Source organism: Guillardia theta (genome assembly GCF_000315625.1).
Source record: "Guillardia theta CCMP2712 unplaced genomic scaffold GUITHscaffold_141, whole genome shotgun sequence".
NCBI lineage: Eukaryota > Cryptophyceae > Pyrenomonadales > Geminigeraceae > Guillardia > Guillardia theta.
In genome coordinates, this window is record NW_005434533.1 from 147,160 (window position 1) to 159,823 (window position 12,664).

A 12,664-nucleotide genomic window follows, 5' to 3' on the forward strand; every position below is an offset into this window, starting at 1 on the left:
CCATCTGCAGATAACGAGCAGTATCCGTGAAAGTATCCGTAGCAGTATCCATGCCAAACCGCCTCATGAGACTCAGACTCAGATGCAGTGCCATGATCCCGGCGGGCCGCCGGGCCGCCGGCCTCAGTACGGTACGGTACGGTACGGTCACCCGGCCCCGGGCCCGGGAGTCAGACCTTAAAAGTCCATGTGCTCCTAACTTCCTTTGAAAACGAGCCTCCTGGCAGCGGATGAAACCACCGTGACCGGAGGGCTCCTCATTCCATCTGCATCGATTTCCAACATCCCGGAGTCCTGCCTACTATCATAGTAGCCTACTTTTACTCAAAGTTAAGTTAAAGATCAGTACGAGGACAATCAGGAGAGTCGAGGAGGCTCATAGTAGCCTGTAACAATTGATCGGACTCAGCCTTGCATTAAGCCGCCACTTGTCACCTCCTCGACTCTCCTGATTGTCCTCGTACTGATCTTTAACTTAACTTTGAGTAAAGTAGGTCACCCCGACAGTTGCGAGCTCTTACTTGATGGGCCGGGAAGAGGCCCGGGGGAGGGGTCCTACTGGTTGTGATGGATTCTGTGGGGTGGTGGGGGTGAAGTTGAAGGGTAGGTCCTACTGCATATCTCATAGCGAAAATGCGAGGGTCGGACTTGGCGCTGATGCCATCATACAGCAGGTAAGGAGAGGAAGAGAGGAGGAGAGGAGGAGAGGAGGAGAGGAGGAGAGGAGGAGAGGAGGAGAGGAGGAGAGGAGGAGAGAGCGAGCAGGTTGCAAGACTGTCGAGCCTCGGATACCAGAAGAGATGGCCATCTCTTCTCCCCAATGTGGAGCGGGAAACTTAGGCCCGACAATGCAGGATCCAGTCAGTTGTATCGTGATGAGGATTGAAACTGCCATAGCAGACAGGCAAACTTTTGGGTGTTTGGCCAGACGGTGTTGAGAATGTTTCGTTAGAGGAGATGGTAGACATGCTCTCAACTGCAACCTCAAACTGCAAGATGTCAGGATGTAGAGACACTGATCTCTGCACGCAACTATCGCAGATCTCGTCGAACTCCCGCTGCTGAAGTTCACTTTGCAAACTTTGCCATTGAGAAGCTTGAAAGTACATTCACTTCTCACGCGGCTGGTGATGTTCCGGATTTCCATGTGCTCCCCTGATCAACATGTCAACAGAAGGAGAGTCAAGAAGGATCGAAGAGCCAGCCTCCTCGCATCCGTCCTCTGCATCTACCAAGGAAGCTAGGGAGGTTCCTCTCTACTCATCTCCAAGGAGGAAGAGCAAGACAGACGGCTCAGGGTACGAGCGCAGGCTGCGCGTGCCATCAGTGATGTACGAGAACTTTGTAGGCGGGGCAACGGGCTCACGATCAACAAGGAGAGCATCCTGAAGCTGGAAGTCAACAAGGGCGACACAGTGAAATTTGTATCGCAGCTCTTCTGATTCGTGAGCAGCACTGACATGACCTGCAGTTGGAGCACATCTCAAGTGAGCTCGGAGACGCCGGGTACTTCCATCCTGCCGCATCATGAGCAGAGACATGCTCTCCGGTGGACCTCTCACTCCTTCCTGCAGCATCATCAAGAGCAAGAGGAGGAGTTTCCCCTCGAGGACGAAGCGAAACACGTCTCCCCGATCGAGGAGCTCACGTTCATCTGCTCATGTGCGGATCGTTGCTTGCTCCCTACCCCAGCGTTTGATCGCCTCGCAGACTAGGAGAGCAGTCTCCACAGCCCTCAGCTCCCTCCTCCCTACAGATCCCTCCCGATCCTTCCCAGCTCTTTCTCCTCAGCATCCAACTGGTGGACAGTCGGTTGGTTCATCCTTCTGCTCTGCTCTACCCTCCCCTGGTCCCCTCCCCTCACCTCTCCCCTCCTCTCCCCTCATTGCAACATCGCTGTGAACTCTGTACCCAGCAGGTCCCATCCAATCAGCCACACCCCTCCCCTTCCTCATGGGTGATCCTCTCCTCTTCTCCTATAACTCCTCATATCCCTGGCAACGGCAGGGGCTGGTCGACAGCTTCCTCTTGTCAAAGCCCAACATTGAAAAGCAGCTTCAGGTGCAGGGACATGTTTTGAAAGCAAACTCGCTTCTAACTTTCACGCTCACATCAGTTGCTCGACGGCAATCACACGAACTCCCCGGGTGCATGCCTTGGTTCACAACCTCCGACCCATGACGTGGCTGGGCAGGTTCGCAATCCTGGGACACGGCCGACAACTCCAAGGCGTCTAGCCCAGTCATGTCTGACATGTAAAGCAAGCGCTTGCAACACGAAGTGAACTGAGTTGCGACCCTCCAGTCCCAGGTACGACGAAGCCAGGCTAAAGCTTGACAGGGAGGTCGAGCAGTACAACGGCAGCGATGACCTCTACGAGACTGCTCTGCAGGCGTATAGGATCGACCACCTCATCAGTCGTGCCTCCAACCCCATGCTCATTACCAAGTGCCACTTCTACTTCCCCGCGAGGTTCGGCATCTGAACGAGGCCTCGTGCTTGTGACTCGAGGTGGCAGGAAGTCCGGGCAAGAGACTCTGCTGCAGCCCTCCAAGAGCGAGCAAGGCAAGGGAGAGCAGCAGCAGGCAAAGAGCAGAGGACCGTCCAGGCTCGAGGACCAGGGGGAGCTGCCGAATCTCAAAGAGCTGTACCAGCAGGCCACCACCATCTATCGAGCAGATCAAGCTCTGACCCGCACCAGCTCGAACCCCCTCAAGATCTTTCCTCTCTCCAAGTTCCCTGCGAGGGGCAGCAACACATCCCCCTTCATGGCTGGCGAGGTCCCGCAGGAGGAGGCCGCCCAGGGCAAGGGCAGGGTCAGTCCCAAGAAAGTCCGGAGGCAGTTCAAGACTGGGAGGGCCCGGTCGAGGACGGCAGAGAGGAGCCTGTCTCGCGGCCTCCCGCTGTCCCCCCGGTCATCAAGTCCGCAGGAGCACTTCAAAATCAAGGACTGGGGCCGAGGAGGAGACTTGTTGATGCTGGGAAAGAACGTCCTGATGCTACCCAGCCAGCCATAGGCTGCGGACCAGAAGCTCGTCGGAGGATGCGAGGCGGCGCAGCAGGGAGGATGATCCGAGGTAGGCAGACTCACTTCATCCTCGTCGATGTTCAGGAGCTCTGAAGGCCGGCGCTGGCTCTCCGGGTGAGCTCGCCCTCCTTGCCTTTCACTGATCCCTCTTGTGATTGTGCGTGCCTGGTGTAGGAGGACGTGGCGACCTGCAGCTCCTCTTTCGCCTCGTTGGGCTTCCCCTTGCCCTTCCCTGCTGCGTGCGTCTTGCCCTGCTTGACCCTCGTCTTCTTCTTACCGTACATCTTGGTGTAGGTTCGTTGCATCCCTATGGTCCTGAGCCCTCCTGACTGGTGAAAGCGATCTCCGTCCACCAGAACCAGCTCGGAGTCCCACTCGGAGCCCTCGCTCCATGGCGACGGGGGCGACTTTGGGCTGAACTTGGGGATGCGGTGGGCATGCAAGCTTCTGCCTGCAGCGGAGAGCTGAAGTTGCGCCAGGTGGAGGAAGGTGAGAGGAGCGGCTCCGAAGCAACCGTCGTTGGGCATGTCGACGTTGTAAGATCCCGGGCCTGAGGAAGCGCGTGAGGAGGAGACAAAAGTGGGGAAGGAGAGGAAGAGGTTGGGGGAAGAAAGAGGAGGAGGTGGCAGGGAAGGAGGGGAGAGGAAGATCACCAGGGGATTTCCTTTCCATGCGATCAGAGGAGATGATCAAGGATTGGGAGCGGCTGTTGCGGGCTGGAGTGATGATGCGGAGCTTGGGGACATCGGTGGGGCTGAGCTTGCACGGGGAGAGGAGGGGCTCTAGAGAAAGCCCGATGCTCTCCTTGCTGCCAGGACGGAGCGCAGATGTTTCGATGCCCTGCAGCTGGGAGAAGGGGCGAAGGGTCTGGGCCATGGAATGAAGAGGAGGAGGAGGGCGAAGCGCGAGAGCACGCTTGTCGGGGCTGAGAATGTCGTAGCTCCCCGGGCCAGGGATGCGACGGGAAGCGCGCATGAGCCTGTCGAGGTAGGAGGGAATCTCAGCCTGCCCGAAGCTCGCCTTGGGCTGCGAGTTGTGCGCGATCGAGTCGCCCGGCTGCGGAGATTGTCAGTTACATTGAGTAGCTTCCTCTCCCCTCACCCGTAGTGAGCCAAACTTCTTCCCCCAGGCTCCTGGCCCGGGCGTTGGCTCCTCCTTTTTCCCTTGCTCAACGAAGTCCTTGGATCCAGGGATGTGGTGGGACCAGGCGTACCCGAGCCAGCTGTAAGGGGCATCAGCGAGGAAGAGGAAGCAAGCGACGCAGCGAGCGAGCGGGAGCAGGAGGGGGTGCGAGGGAGCAGAAACAGGATGTAGGTCAGGGAAGAGGAGCAGGAGGGAGGACGTGGAAGGAGGAGCAGGAGGGTTCAAGGCATCCTCACCCTCCTGGCAGCTTGGCAGCTGAGCTCTGTTCGACCCCGAGGTACTCGCCGGGGCCTGGCGTATCCTCCAGCTCGGGAGGTTGAGGAGCGGAGCCGAAGGCGACAGCACCGTTGGTCTTGATGCTCAGGTAAGCTGGACGGTGGCAGAGGAAGGAACTGACCTTGAGGGTGGAGGGCAGCTGATACTGAGCTGGGCCGGGGAGCTGGAAGAGATCTTTGTTGGGGATGGCGAATCTCTTGGAGGACCCGAAGGAGGCAGCTGGGCCCGAGCTCGGGTGCTCCTGGATGGAGCCGACACCATGGTGGTCAACCAACATCTTGACCTGCACCAGCTTTGAGCTGAGGGGAGGAGAAGGGAGAGAAAAGAAGAAGAGAAGGACAAGAAGGGAAGAGAAGAGACGGGAAAGGGAGGAGATGACTGGAATGGAGGAGATGAGATGGGATAAGAGGATTACTTTTCTCTCATACACAGGGATGTTGGATTTTGTAAACTTGTCCTTCACAGTCGTGCTGTATGCTCCCGGCCCCGGCGTCTCGCCGACCTGACGCAATTTGACGTCGTCCCACTCAGGCACTAGGGCCGAGTAGTGACGTCCGCCAAAGGAAGGACCGCCCGGCTGACTGCTCGGCTTGCTCCTCCGCACCTCTTCAGCTGGAAGTGCGTGAGAGGAGGAGAGAGTCGAGCTAAGGGCTTCCAGCAGCTCGTCAGTCAAGCTGGGACGTCGGGGAGGGTCTCCGAACTTGGGACCCTTGTTGTGCAGGGTGGAAGGAAGGAGGTAGTAGCTCCCTTGCGGCTGCGAGGGGGGGGTGAAGAGGGAAACCCCTGAGAGTCTCCCGATGAAGCCCCCCTTAATGCTGGGGCGTGTGGCGGCGTCGTTGTCGTGGACGAATCTGAGTGATGGGTTCGTTCAAGCGTGCAGGTAGGAGGAGGAGAGAGGAAGAAGGAGGAAGAAGAATGGGTTAGGGAGGAAAGGAGTTGAGAGCAAAGCGAAGAAACAGAAAGAGGTGAAGGTGTGGATGAGGGCTTGTGCCGCGAGAACAGAGAGGGAAAGGAGGGGAGGGGACGAGTAGGAAGAGGAGTGTAGGGGGGAGTGTGGGGGGGAGTAGGAAGTGGAGAGGGAGGGGACGAGAATGACAACGTACTTTGAGAAATCATCGAAGCTCTGTGTGCTCTTCACTTCCTCCCGAGCTGTCTGCACCTGGGTACTTATAGGTGAGACGAGCATGGCCTCTCCTCCCTCCTCACATCTCTTTGCGCCTCCTGCGCTGCCCTCCGGACCTCTGTCAGACGGGAGATTCTCAGTCGTTCTTCTTCGAGCTGGCTGAGCATGAGATCCGTCTGTACAGCAGTCAACGTCGTGCCAACAATCGCGATAGGGTTGTCATACCTCCTTGTAGTCTGACATGTTGGTCACTGATACACATCGCCTCTGAGCTGCACAACGGTCAGTCCTGGTTCAAGGCAACCAGCGCCCTCCATGCCTTGGATCTCGCCCTTGGATACACCCTTGTCCACGGGGTTTGCCGGTGAATGGCTGCTGCCCACTGCTGTTAGCTGTTCTCCTTTTAGCTTCGAGAGAGATTCTGCAAGGTAGTTGAGATTCCAAAATTTTCTGTTCTCAGCTGGTGGGTTCAGAACGAGCTCCTGCTTCGTGACTCTTTTTTTGCAAGGATCTTCCTCCTCCTCCTCCTCCTGCTGCTGCTGATCCATCTCGTCCCCTTGATACCTAACACGCGATTGATCATTCATGGACAGGCTAGAGCTTGATCTCTTCTTCCCCCTGGTTCCCTCGTTGCTGTGCTTCGTTCGCTTCGCCTGCAGATGAGAATTCTTTCCTTGTCGCTCGACGAGGAAATGAACTGAGTCCCCTGCCTTCCCGGCGGCAAGGAACAGGTGTCCCGAATGAAACGAGCTCTCATCTTCGAACATGTGGATCAATCTGTCTCCGTGAGTGAGCCCATCGTACTCTCCAGGGTCGATGACGACGAGGTGATTGTTTACTCTCAGCCCCGTCTTCGCATCCCCGTGCTCGGGGCTGTCCCTCCTCTCCTCCTGGACGCTCTTGGACCGCTGAGGAACGTCGGGGGCAGCCAGATGCGATCGATCCGGTTTGGCTGACTTGGGACGATGGCCGAGGTGGTGGGAAGGAGCGTCGGAGGGCTGGGAGGACAAGGGATGTCGAGGCTGTAGGGAAATGTCCTTGCATGCCTTCTGCAGCTTCCACCTCAGCATCACTTGCCAACACTGCTGGAAGTCGACGTTCCGGTGCCGTGAGGTTGGAAGGGAGGAAGAAGCCCTGCCGCAGAGAGAGGAGGAGAGCTGGTTCAGTACATGCGGGGGGGGCAAGGGAGGGAGAGGAGGATGACAACGATGTCGATCATGAGCGTGAGAGGAGGAGACGCTCCTAGATCGAGCTGCTGCAGTGACGTTGCCCACACGGCATGACGGCTAGTCAACGGACGGGACTACCCCACCCTCTAGATTCAAAGCGTGCTGAAAGAGGGGTGGGGGATGAGTTGTGAATATTTTCTCTCTATTGGAGTCTCTCTAGACTAGCGCAACACGAGAGAGAGAGAGAGAGAGAGAGAGAGAGAGAGAGAGAGAGAGAGAGAGAGAGAGAGAGAGAGAGAGAGAGAGAGAGAGAGAGAGAGAGAGAGAGAGAGAGAGAGAGAGAGAGAGAGAGAGAGAGAGAGAGAGAGAGAGAGAGTTTTCATTATTAAAGTTCTCTTTTTAAATTCTCTCTCTGTCTCTGTCTCTGTCTCTGTCTCTGTCTCTGTCTCTGTCTCTGTCTCTGTCTCTCTCTCTAGAGCGGCACTTGTACTTTCATGCTTCACGTGGACCAGATCGAAGCTGACCTGCCCTCCTGACCTTCAGCACTCCTCCGAGCTGTCCCTTGCTTGCATGTAGTGTTGAATCCCTTCGGCGGTTGGCGGAGCAACCCACTGCGGACTTTCTATTGAGCAGCTCATGTCGGGAGACGAGCCTGTAGTTTGCTCGTTGCTGTTCAGACACAGCGCGGTGCTATCTCTGTCCCTTCCTCCGCCCTCATCACACGATCCGCTCCTGTCTGTCACGTCGCTCGCTGGCCTTGGCGACTCACTCGACCCGTTCCTCCTCTTCACTTCCATTTCCTCCTCTCGCTTCCTCGGGCTCGATGCCCCACAAACATCTACTGGTACACCTGATGCCTGCCCCCCTTGTTCTTTCCCTAGCAGCAGCGACCCGCTGTCAGAGCTCTGCGAGTATGGAGGGTCCTTTCTCCTTATTCTTGGTTTCCTTGGCTTCGAATCCTTCGATCCTTTTGGTCGACCGGGACCTCGCGGGTGCCCACGGTCATACTCCAGCTTCTCCTCCATCGTCCACAGCTGTCGAGTTGTCTTCGCCCACGTCTTCCTGTCCCAGATGTCCCTCACGCACTTTGAGCTGACCGTGTACCTACTCCCAACCTCTGAGCTCTCTGCCGTCTTGCTCGCTGCTGCCACGTTGCGGCAGGAGTAGATCTCGAGGACCATCACGGGTGTCAGCAGAGCCTTGTCCTTTCTCTCGCTCTTGGGTTTCAAGACATTGCTGATTGAGGCCGTTTGCCTCAAAGACGCTGGAGAGGAGCTGATATCGTCGGAGCTGCTTGAGGGGGAGGGTTCAGTACCCTGCTGAGATGTGACGCTCATCTTGTTTGCGCACTGCACGACACCAGCACCAAGTCAAGATGATCAGGATACTGCTTCGAACCTGATCGTCGAGTTATCAAGAGATACTCTTTGCACAGAACTCAATAGCAACGGATCGTACTTGTTATCAACTGGTGACAGCGGTTCTCTTTATGTTCTGCACGAATGCAATCATTAGATAAACCATATTTATGCATGCATGCATGCATTCACTTCGCCGAACTTGGTTGGACCAAGAACAAAAGGAGGGTGCGTTGTAGACAAGAAAAAATGGAAGCAAAATGACCTGCACTTTCAACCAAGGGACATTCCAAGAATTGAGCATCAGGATGAAATGAGATCAAGGAGCACTATCATACTCTCACTCTTGCTCTTCCTGATCGTGCTCTTCTTGCTCTTCCTCGTTTTATCTACACCTTCTCCTGCTCCTGCTCCTCCCCTTTTCCTCCTCCCCACTCCTCGGGTCTCTCAAGGGAGTTGTGGAGGCGTCGTGGAGGACTCCGGGAAGCAGTATTGTAGTTGCAAGACAAATAGCCCCTGGTACCCCTGCTTTCAAGGGCTAGTTCTATGGTGGTCAGCATCCGAAGAGATATTTTAGCTTCGAGGCGGCGCTGAGTGAGTCTGCTCAGCGGCTGTGGGACTCGGGCCGGGACCGTACTCGGGCCGGCCCGGTGGCGCCGGACCGGCGCTTCACATAGAAACTTCCCGGAAACTTGTGACGCCCGGGCGCCGGACCCGTCACGCCGGGATCTGCGCGGCCCCCAGCCGGGTCACCAGTGGTGGGCCAGCCCAGCCTGATCCGATCATCGCCGCCGAGTCGGCCGGAAGCCCGCCCCAACTTCAAGTGATTTAAGGAGCATGCCACGCTGTAAGTTACATAAGAAGTGTACTAGCATGCTGACCTCCCCACTAAGAACCTCTGCGAGTTACAGTCCATTTCCCATCCTGTTTCGGGCTGGCCCTCTCCGTATTCCTGGAGTCCTCTCGGGGTCTTCCACCGCCTCCTCCTCTGCCGCCCCCCCGTCTATTCCTGCATGGGCTCGTCAGGGTTTCTTCAAGACCGACTTGCTAACAACACTTCACCTGTTCGCTGCGAACTTATCTTCGCTGATGCTGACGGAAATCTCTCTGCCGTCCAGAGGCATACCGTTCAAGTTGCTCACTGCATCCTTGGCGCTCTGCAAAGAGCCTTGTCAACAACTTCAAGGTGCAGGAGTCAAGAGACAGACCTGTTCATTGTCGTAGTCAACGAACCCGAAGCCCTGCAGACGGCCCCGATCAGCACAGGACAAACTAGCGATGCAACTCAGAGTACCCTCGGCCTCCCTGACTCCTGATCGTGAATTAACGACACTGAGACAACCTCGCCATGCTTCTCAAAGAGCGCTCTGCCCACAAACGGTCAAACCAAGAATCATCGCTTGAAGCAGCAAGCGGAGAAAAACGAGCAAAAGAGCAAGCACTTGGTGCAAACAGACATCTGAATCCTCGCATGCATATCTTACTGGAGCTCGGCCTCGGAAATCCTGAAAGGCAAGTTTCCGACGAAAAGCGTGAAAGCTCCCTTGCGATCGTGCCTGAACTTCTTCTCACCTCCTTGAGAGTTGGCCTGATCTTGCTTCTGCCAGTTGGACACGGGGAACGCTCTGAAGGTTGACCCCGCCGGCGCCTCCGCAAGGCGCGCTGCTGATTGAAACCACTTGTTGTTGCATACACTGCATTGCACCTTCTGCCCATCCGACCCGAGGTCCGCCGGATTGATGACATAAACTGCACCACACTTCCCACATGTTGTGTATTTACAGTCAAAGGGAACTTTTCCACTTTGGCTCTCTACCCAAGTGAAGTCCACGGTGGCGAATTCGTCATACGGATCTTCGATGGACTGCTCCGAGTCGTAGCTCACCGCCTTCATCTTTAGGAGCCCACTGTTCCTTTCTTGTCGCAAGGACTTCTGCATTGTCAAAAGGTTCAAACCCCGAGAGCCCCCCATCGCATTGATTGAGGTTGCAAACGTGCCACTGGGAATAGGCTGGCTACAAACCCTGCAAATCAATTTCAGAGATTTGAATCACAAGGAGAGACAGTATCAGAATTGAAGCTGATAGTGGGCAATCACAACAAAAGTATATAGATGATAGAGAACAAGAAGAGAAGTGCACTTTGAGTTGAGATCCCTCCTTGCAAGCAGTGTGTAAACAAAACTTGAACGGCCGGAGGCCATACCTTGCAGTAGCCGACGAAATCCCCTTTGACAGAAGCACATTGCTCTGTCCTTGGAAGGCTGTCGCTTCATAGCCCATGAAAGTGAGGAGGAGGAGGGAAGGAACTGTACCTACTCTCCTTCCCCTGCTACCCCATCCGCCAGTTACCAGCTGCGCGTGCATGGCGGCCCCAGTCCTTAGGAGAGGCGGTGTGTAGGGGGGTATTACCCTACCCCCCGTTTACCCAGAGACTGGATCGAGAATCGGGGGGTATCATGTGCTTGTCTCGGGGGTCAATCCTTTACAACGTTTTATAAAAATGCCTTAGTATTTGCAAAACTATTTATAGGAAACTGATACAGTATTTTGAAATGTGTACCAGAAAATAAACTAAAAAAAAATGCAAAAGCACATATAAATGACTGAAAGATGGGTACGAGTTGTTTGTTGATTAGTACTGATAAACAATCAAAATAGTTTTTAATTTCATACACGGTAATTAAAAATGTTTTTTACTATTAAAAAACGCTCGTAACGGATACCAACGAACGCAGAACGACCGTAACGGTGGAACAATATGGCGCAGAAGGGAGCGGGGAGGGGGGAAGGTAGAGGCGATATGGTGCCGGGACGAGCAACCCGCATGTTGTTCATGCTCAGATGCTTTCTCATCATGCCAAGTCAAGTCGTTGAGAGATAGCTCCTCTTGTTGCCCTCGTCTACCTGTCCTCCTCGGATTTTGTAACCCCGGCAGGTCGGCAGTCGGACTAGTTGCTATGGACTTGTTATTGTTGCTCAGATAACTTTATCCTTCGCTCCTGTGCATTCCATATGTCTGCTATCCTCATATACCCATTCTGTTTTGTTCCATGTAAGCAGTTTCGTGATGATGTCTGATGCACACTAGGAATATCTGAATCTTCACTCAATCCCAAAAGAAGTTCCTGTTTATTCGCATCAATTTTTCGAACATTTGTTCTCTGTGTTCCCATACTTGTCTCCTTTTATTTTTCATCCAACGATGATCTTTCATTGAAGGTACAGAAAAGTCGTGTTCAGCTTGCAGTTTCATTGATTGTCCCAGAGTTGTCATGCCATTTTCTTGCACATCGAAACATTTTTCTCTCTTACCTCTTTTCGATTCAAAGAGTTGCCCTGACATCTGCTGTTGTTCGTCAGATGTTCTGATACCATCAAATCGACCGCAAACAGGCAGACGATGGGTGACTCCGACGACGATGGGCTTGATGACTCAGTGGATTTGGCTCGCAAGCCGTGGACCAAAGAGGTGCTGTCACTTGATCTCTCTCATGCTCCTGCTAGCGCCCTTGTCTCTGTGTGATCCGCGATAGCGTGAAGGTTCTTTCTTGCAGCTGATCAGCGCTTTGAACAGGAGGACGAGCTAATCTTGAAGCTTGTTGCCACACACGGGACCAGGAAATGGTCCGTTATATCCTCCCAGCTTACTGGAAGAAGTGGAAAGCAGTGCAGGGAGAGGTAACCTGGAAGATGCGCATCTACCAAGAGCTCATGGCGTTTGGAATGATCTTCAGGTTCAAGAATCAGCTCGACCCCTCTATCAAGAAGGAGCCATGGTCTGCAGAAGAAGACTACGCAATCATACAAGCTCAAGCAGAGCTGGGCAATCGCTGGACAGAAATCGCAAAACGTCTTCCTGGAAGGTGCTGATTACAAGATGCGGGAAACAAGGGCTAACGTCATTCAGGACGGACAATTCCATCAAGAATCATTGGAACTCCACCTTGTCGCGAAAGAAAGATCAGATCCTGGCTGAGAGAGAGAAGCTGGGGTTGGGCTCCAAGGCATATGGAAATGCGGATGGAAACAAAATGTACGGGCAGGGAGACGGGGACGCGAGTAAGAGCTGGATGAATGAGCAGAAGTGAGTGCGAGATACAGACCAGGCGGAATAAACTGAGCCTGTCCTTCAGATCTGGTGCTGTACCTTTCGTAGAGGACGTCGAGGGCCTGGATACTCCCGAGTCACCTACGGATCACTGTCGGCATCATGGATTGTTGACGAAGTTGATATCTAAGAATCCAGTATGTCTTTGCCTTGTCTTGTGTCTGCACCTCAGATGATTCTGTTGCTCAGGAAATGTCAAAGACCGTTGACCTTCTGCGCCAACTCAAAGAAGGTGGGAAAGGTGCCGGTCAGACACATTTAAACCCTCAGGTCAATGCGAATCAGATCATGATGCCCTGGGGGAACTTTGGAGGGTTCACTCCGCACGGAGGATTCTCAACTGGCATGACGCCAACCCATGCCAGCTTTGCTCAAGGAACCGGTTTCACGCCAAGCCATAGCGGCTTCACTCCCAGTAACAGTGGCTTCACCCCAAGTAACGGCGGCTTCACGCCTA

The 12,664-nt window shown here is 54.6% G+C and overlaps 5 protein-coding genes across 5 annotated transcripts; 2 read left to right on the forward strand and 3 right to left on the reverse strand.

Moving 5' to 3' along the window:
* Positions 1-848: 848 nt before the first annotated feature.
* GUITHDRAFT_119210 (hypothetical protein) lies at positions 849-3,017 on the forward strand (the record flags this gene model as incomplete). Its single annotated transcript, XM_005821587.1, has 13 exons — positions 849-860; positions 901-960; positions 1,004-1,127; positions 1,175-1,298; positions 1,349-1,424; positions 1,472-1,506; positions 1,575-1,662; positions 1,711-1,812; positions 2,008-2,061; positions 2,117-2,147; positions 2,195-2,255; positions 2,305-2,472; positions 2,519-3,017. The coding sequence occupies 13 exons, from the start codon at positions 849-851 to the stop codon at positions 3,015-3,017; spliced, it is 1,434 nt and encodes a 477-aa protein (XP_005821644.1).
* A 91-nt stretch (positions 3,018-3,108) lies between these two features.
* On the reverse strand, positions 3,109-6,640 carry GUITHDRAFT_147086 (hypothetical protein; the record flags this gene model as incomplete). The annotated part of the gene is made up of 9 exons (XM_005821588.1): positions 3,109-3,578; positions 3,682-4,084; positions 4,130-4,250; positions 4,408-4,730; positions 4,863-5,298; positions 5,551-5,606; positions 5,654-5,746; positions 5,796-5,842; positions 5,875-6,640. 9 exons carry the CDS (start codon positions 6,638-6,640, stop codon positions 3,109-3,111), a joined length of 2,715 nt encoding a protein of 904 aa, XP_005821645.1.
* Positions 6,641-7,278: 638 nt separating this feature from the next.
* On the reverse strand, positions 7,279-8,076 carry GUITHDRAFT_119212 (hypothetical protein; the record flags this gene model as incomplete). The annotated part of the gene is made up of 1 exon (XM_005821589.1): positions 7,279-8,076. One exon carries the CDS (start codon positions 8,074-8,076, stop codon positions 7,279-7,281), a length of 798 nt encoding a protein of 265 aa, XP_005821646.1.
* A 1,079-nt stretch (positions 8,077-9,155) lies between these two features.
* GUITHDRAFT_119213 (hypothetical protein) lies at positions 9,156-10,036 on the reverse strand (the record flags this gene model as incomplete). The annotated part of the gene is made up of 4 exons (XM_005821590.1): positions 9,156-9,254; positions 9,306-9,338; positions 9,392-9,464; positions 9,582-10,036. The coding sequence occupies 4 exons, from the start codon at positions 10,034-10,036 to the stop codon at positions 9,156-9,158; spliced, it is 660 nt and encodes a 219-aa protein (XP_005821647.1).
* A 1,502-nt stretch (positions 10,037-11,538) lies between these two features.
* Positions 11,539-12,055, forward strand: GUITHDRAFT_49707 (hypothetical protein; the record flags this gene model as incomplete). Its single annotated transcript, XM_005821591.1, has 4 exons — positions 11,539-11,568; positions 11,674-11,777; positions 11,834-11,962; positions 12,007-12,055. Coding segments are annotated over 4 exons (312 nt in total), but the record flags the coding sequence as incomplete, so codon positions are not given.
* Positions 12,056-12,664: the final 609 nt, after the last annotated feature.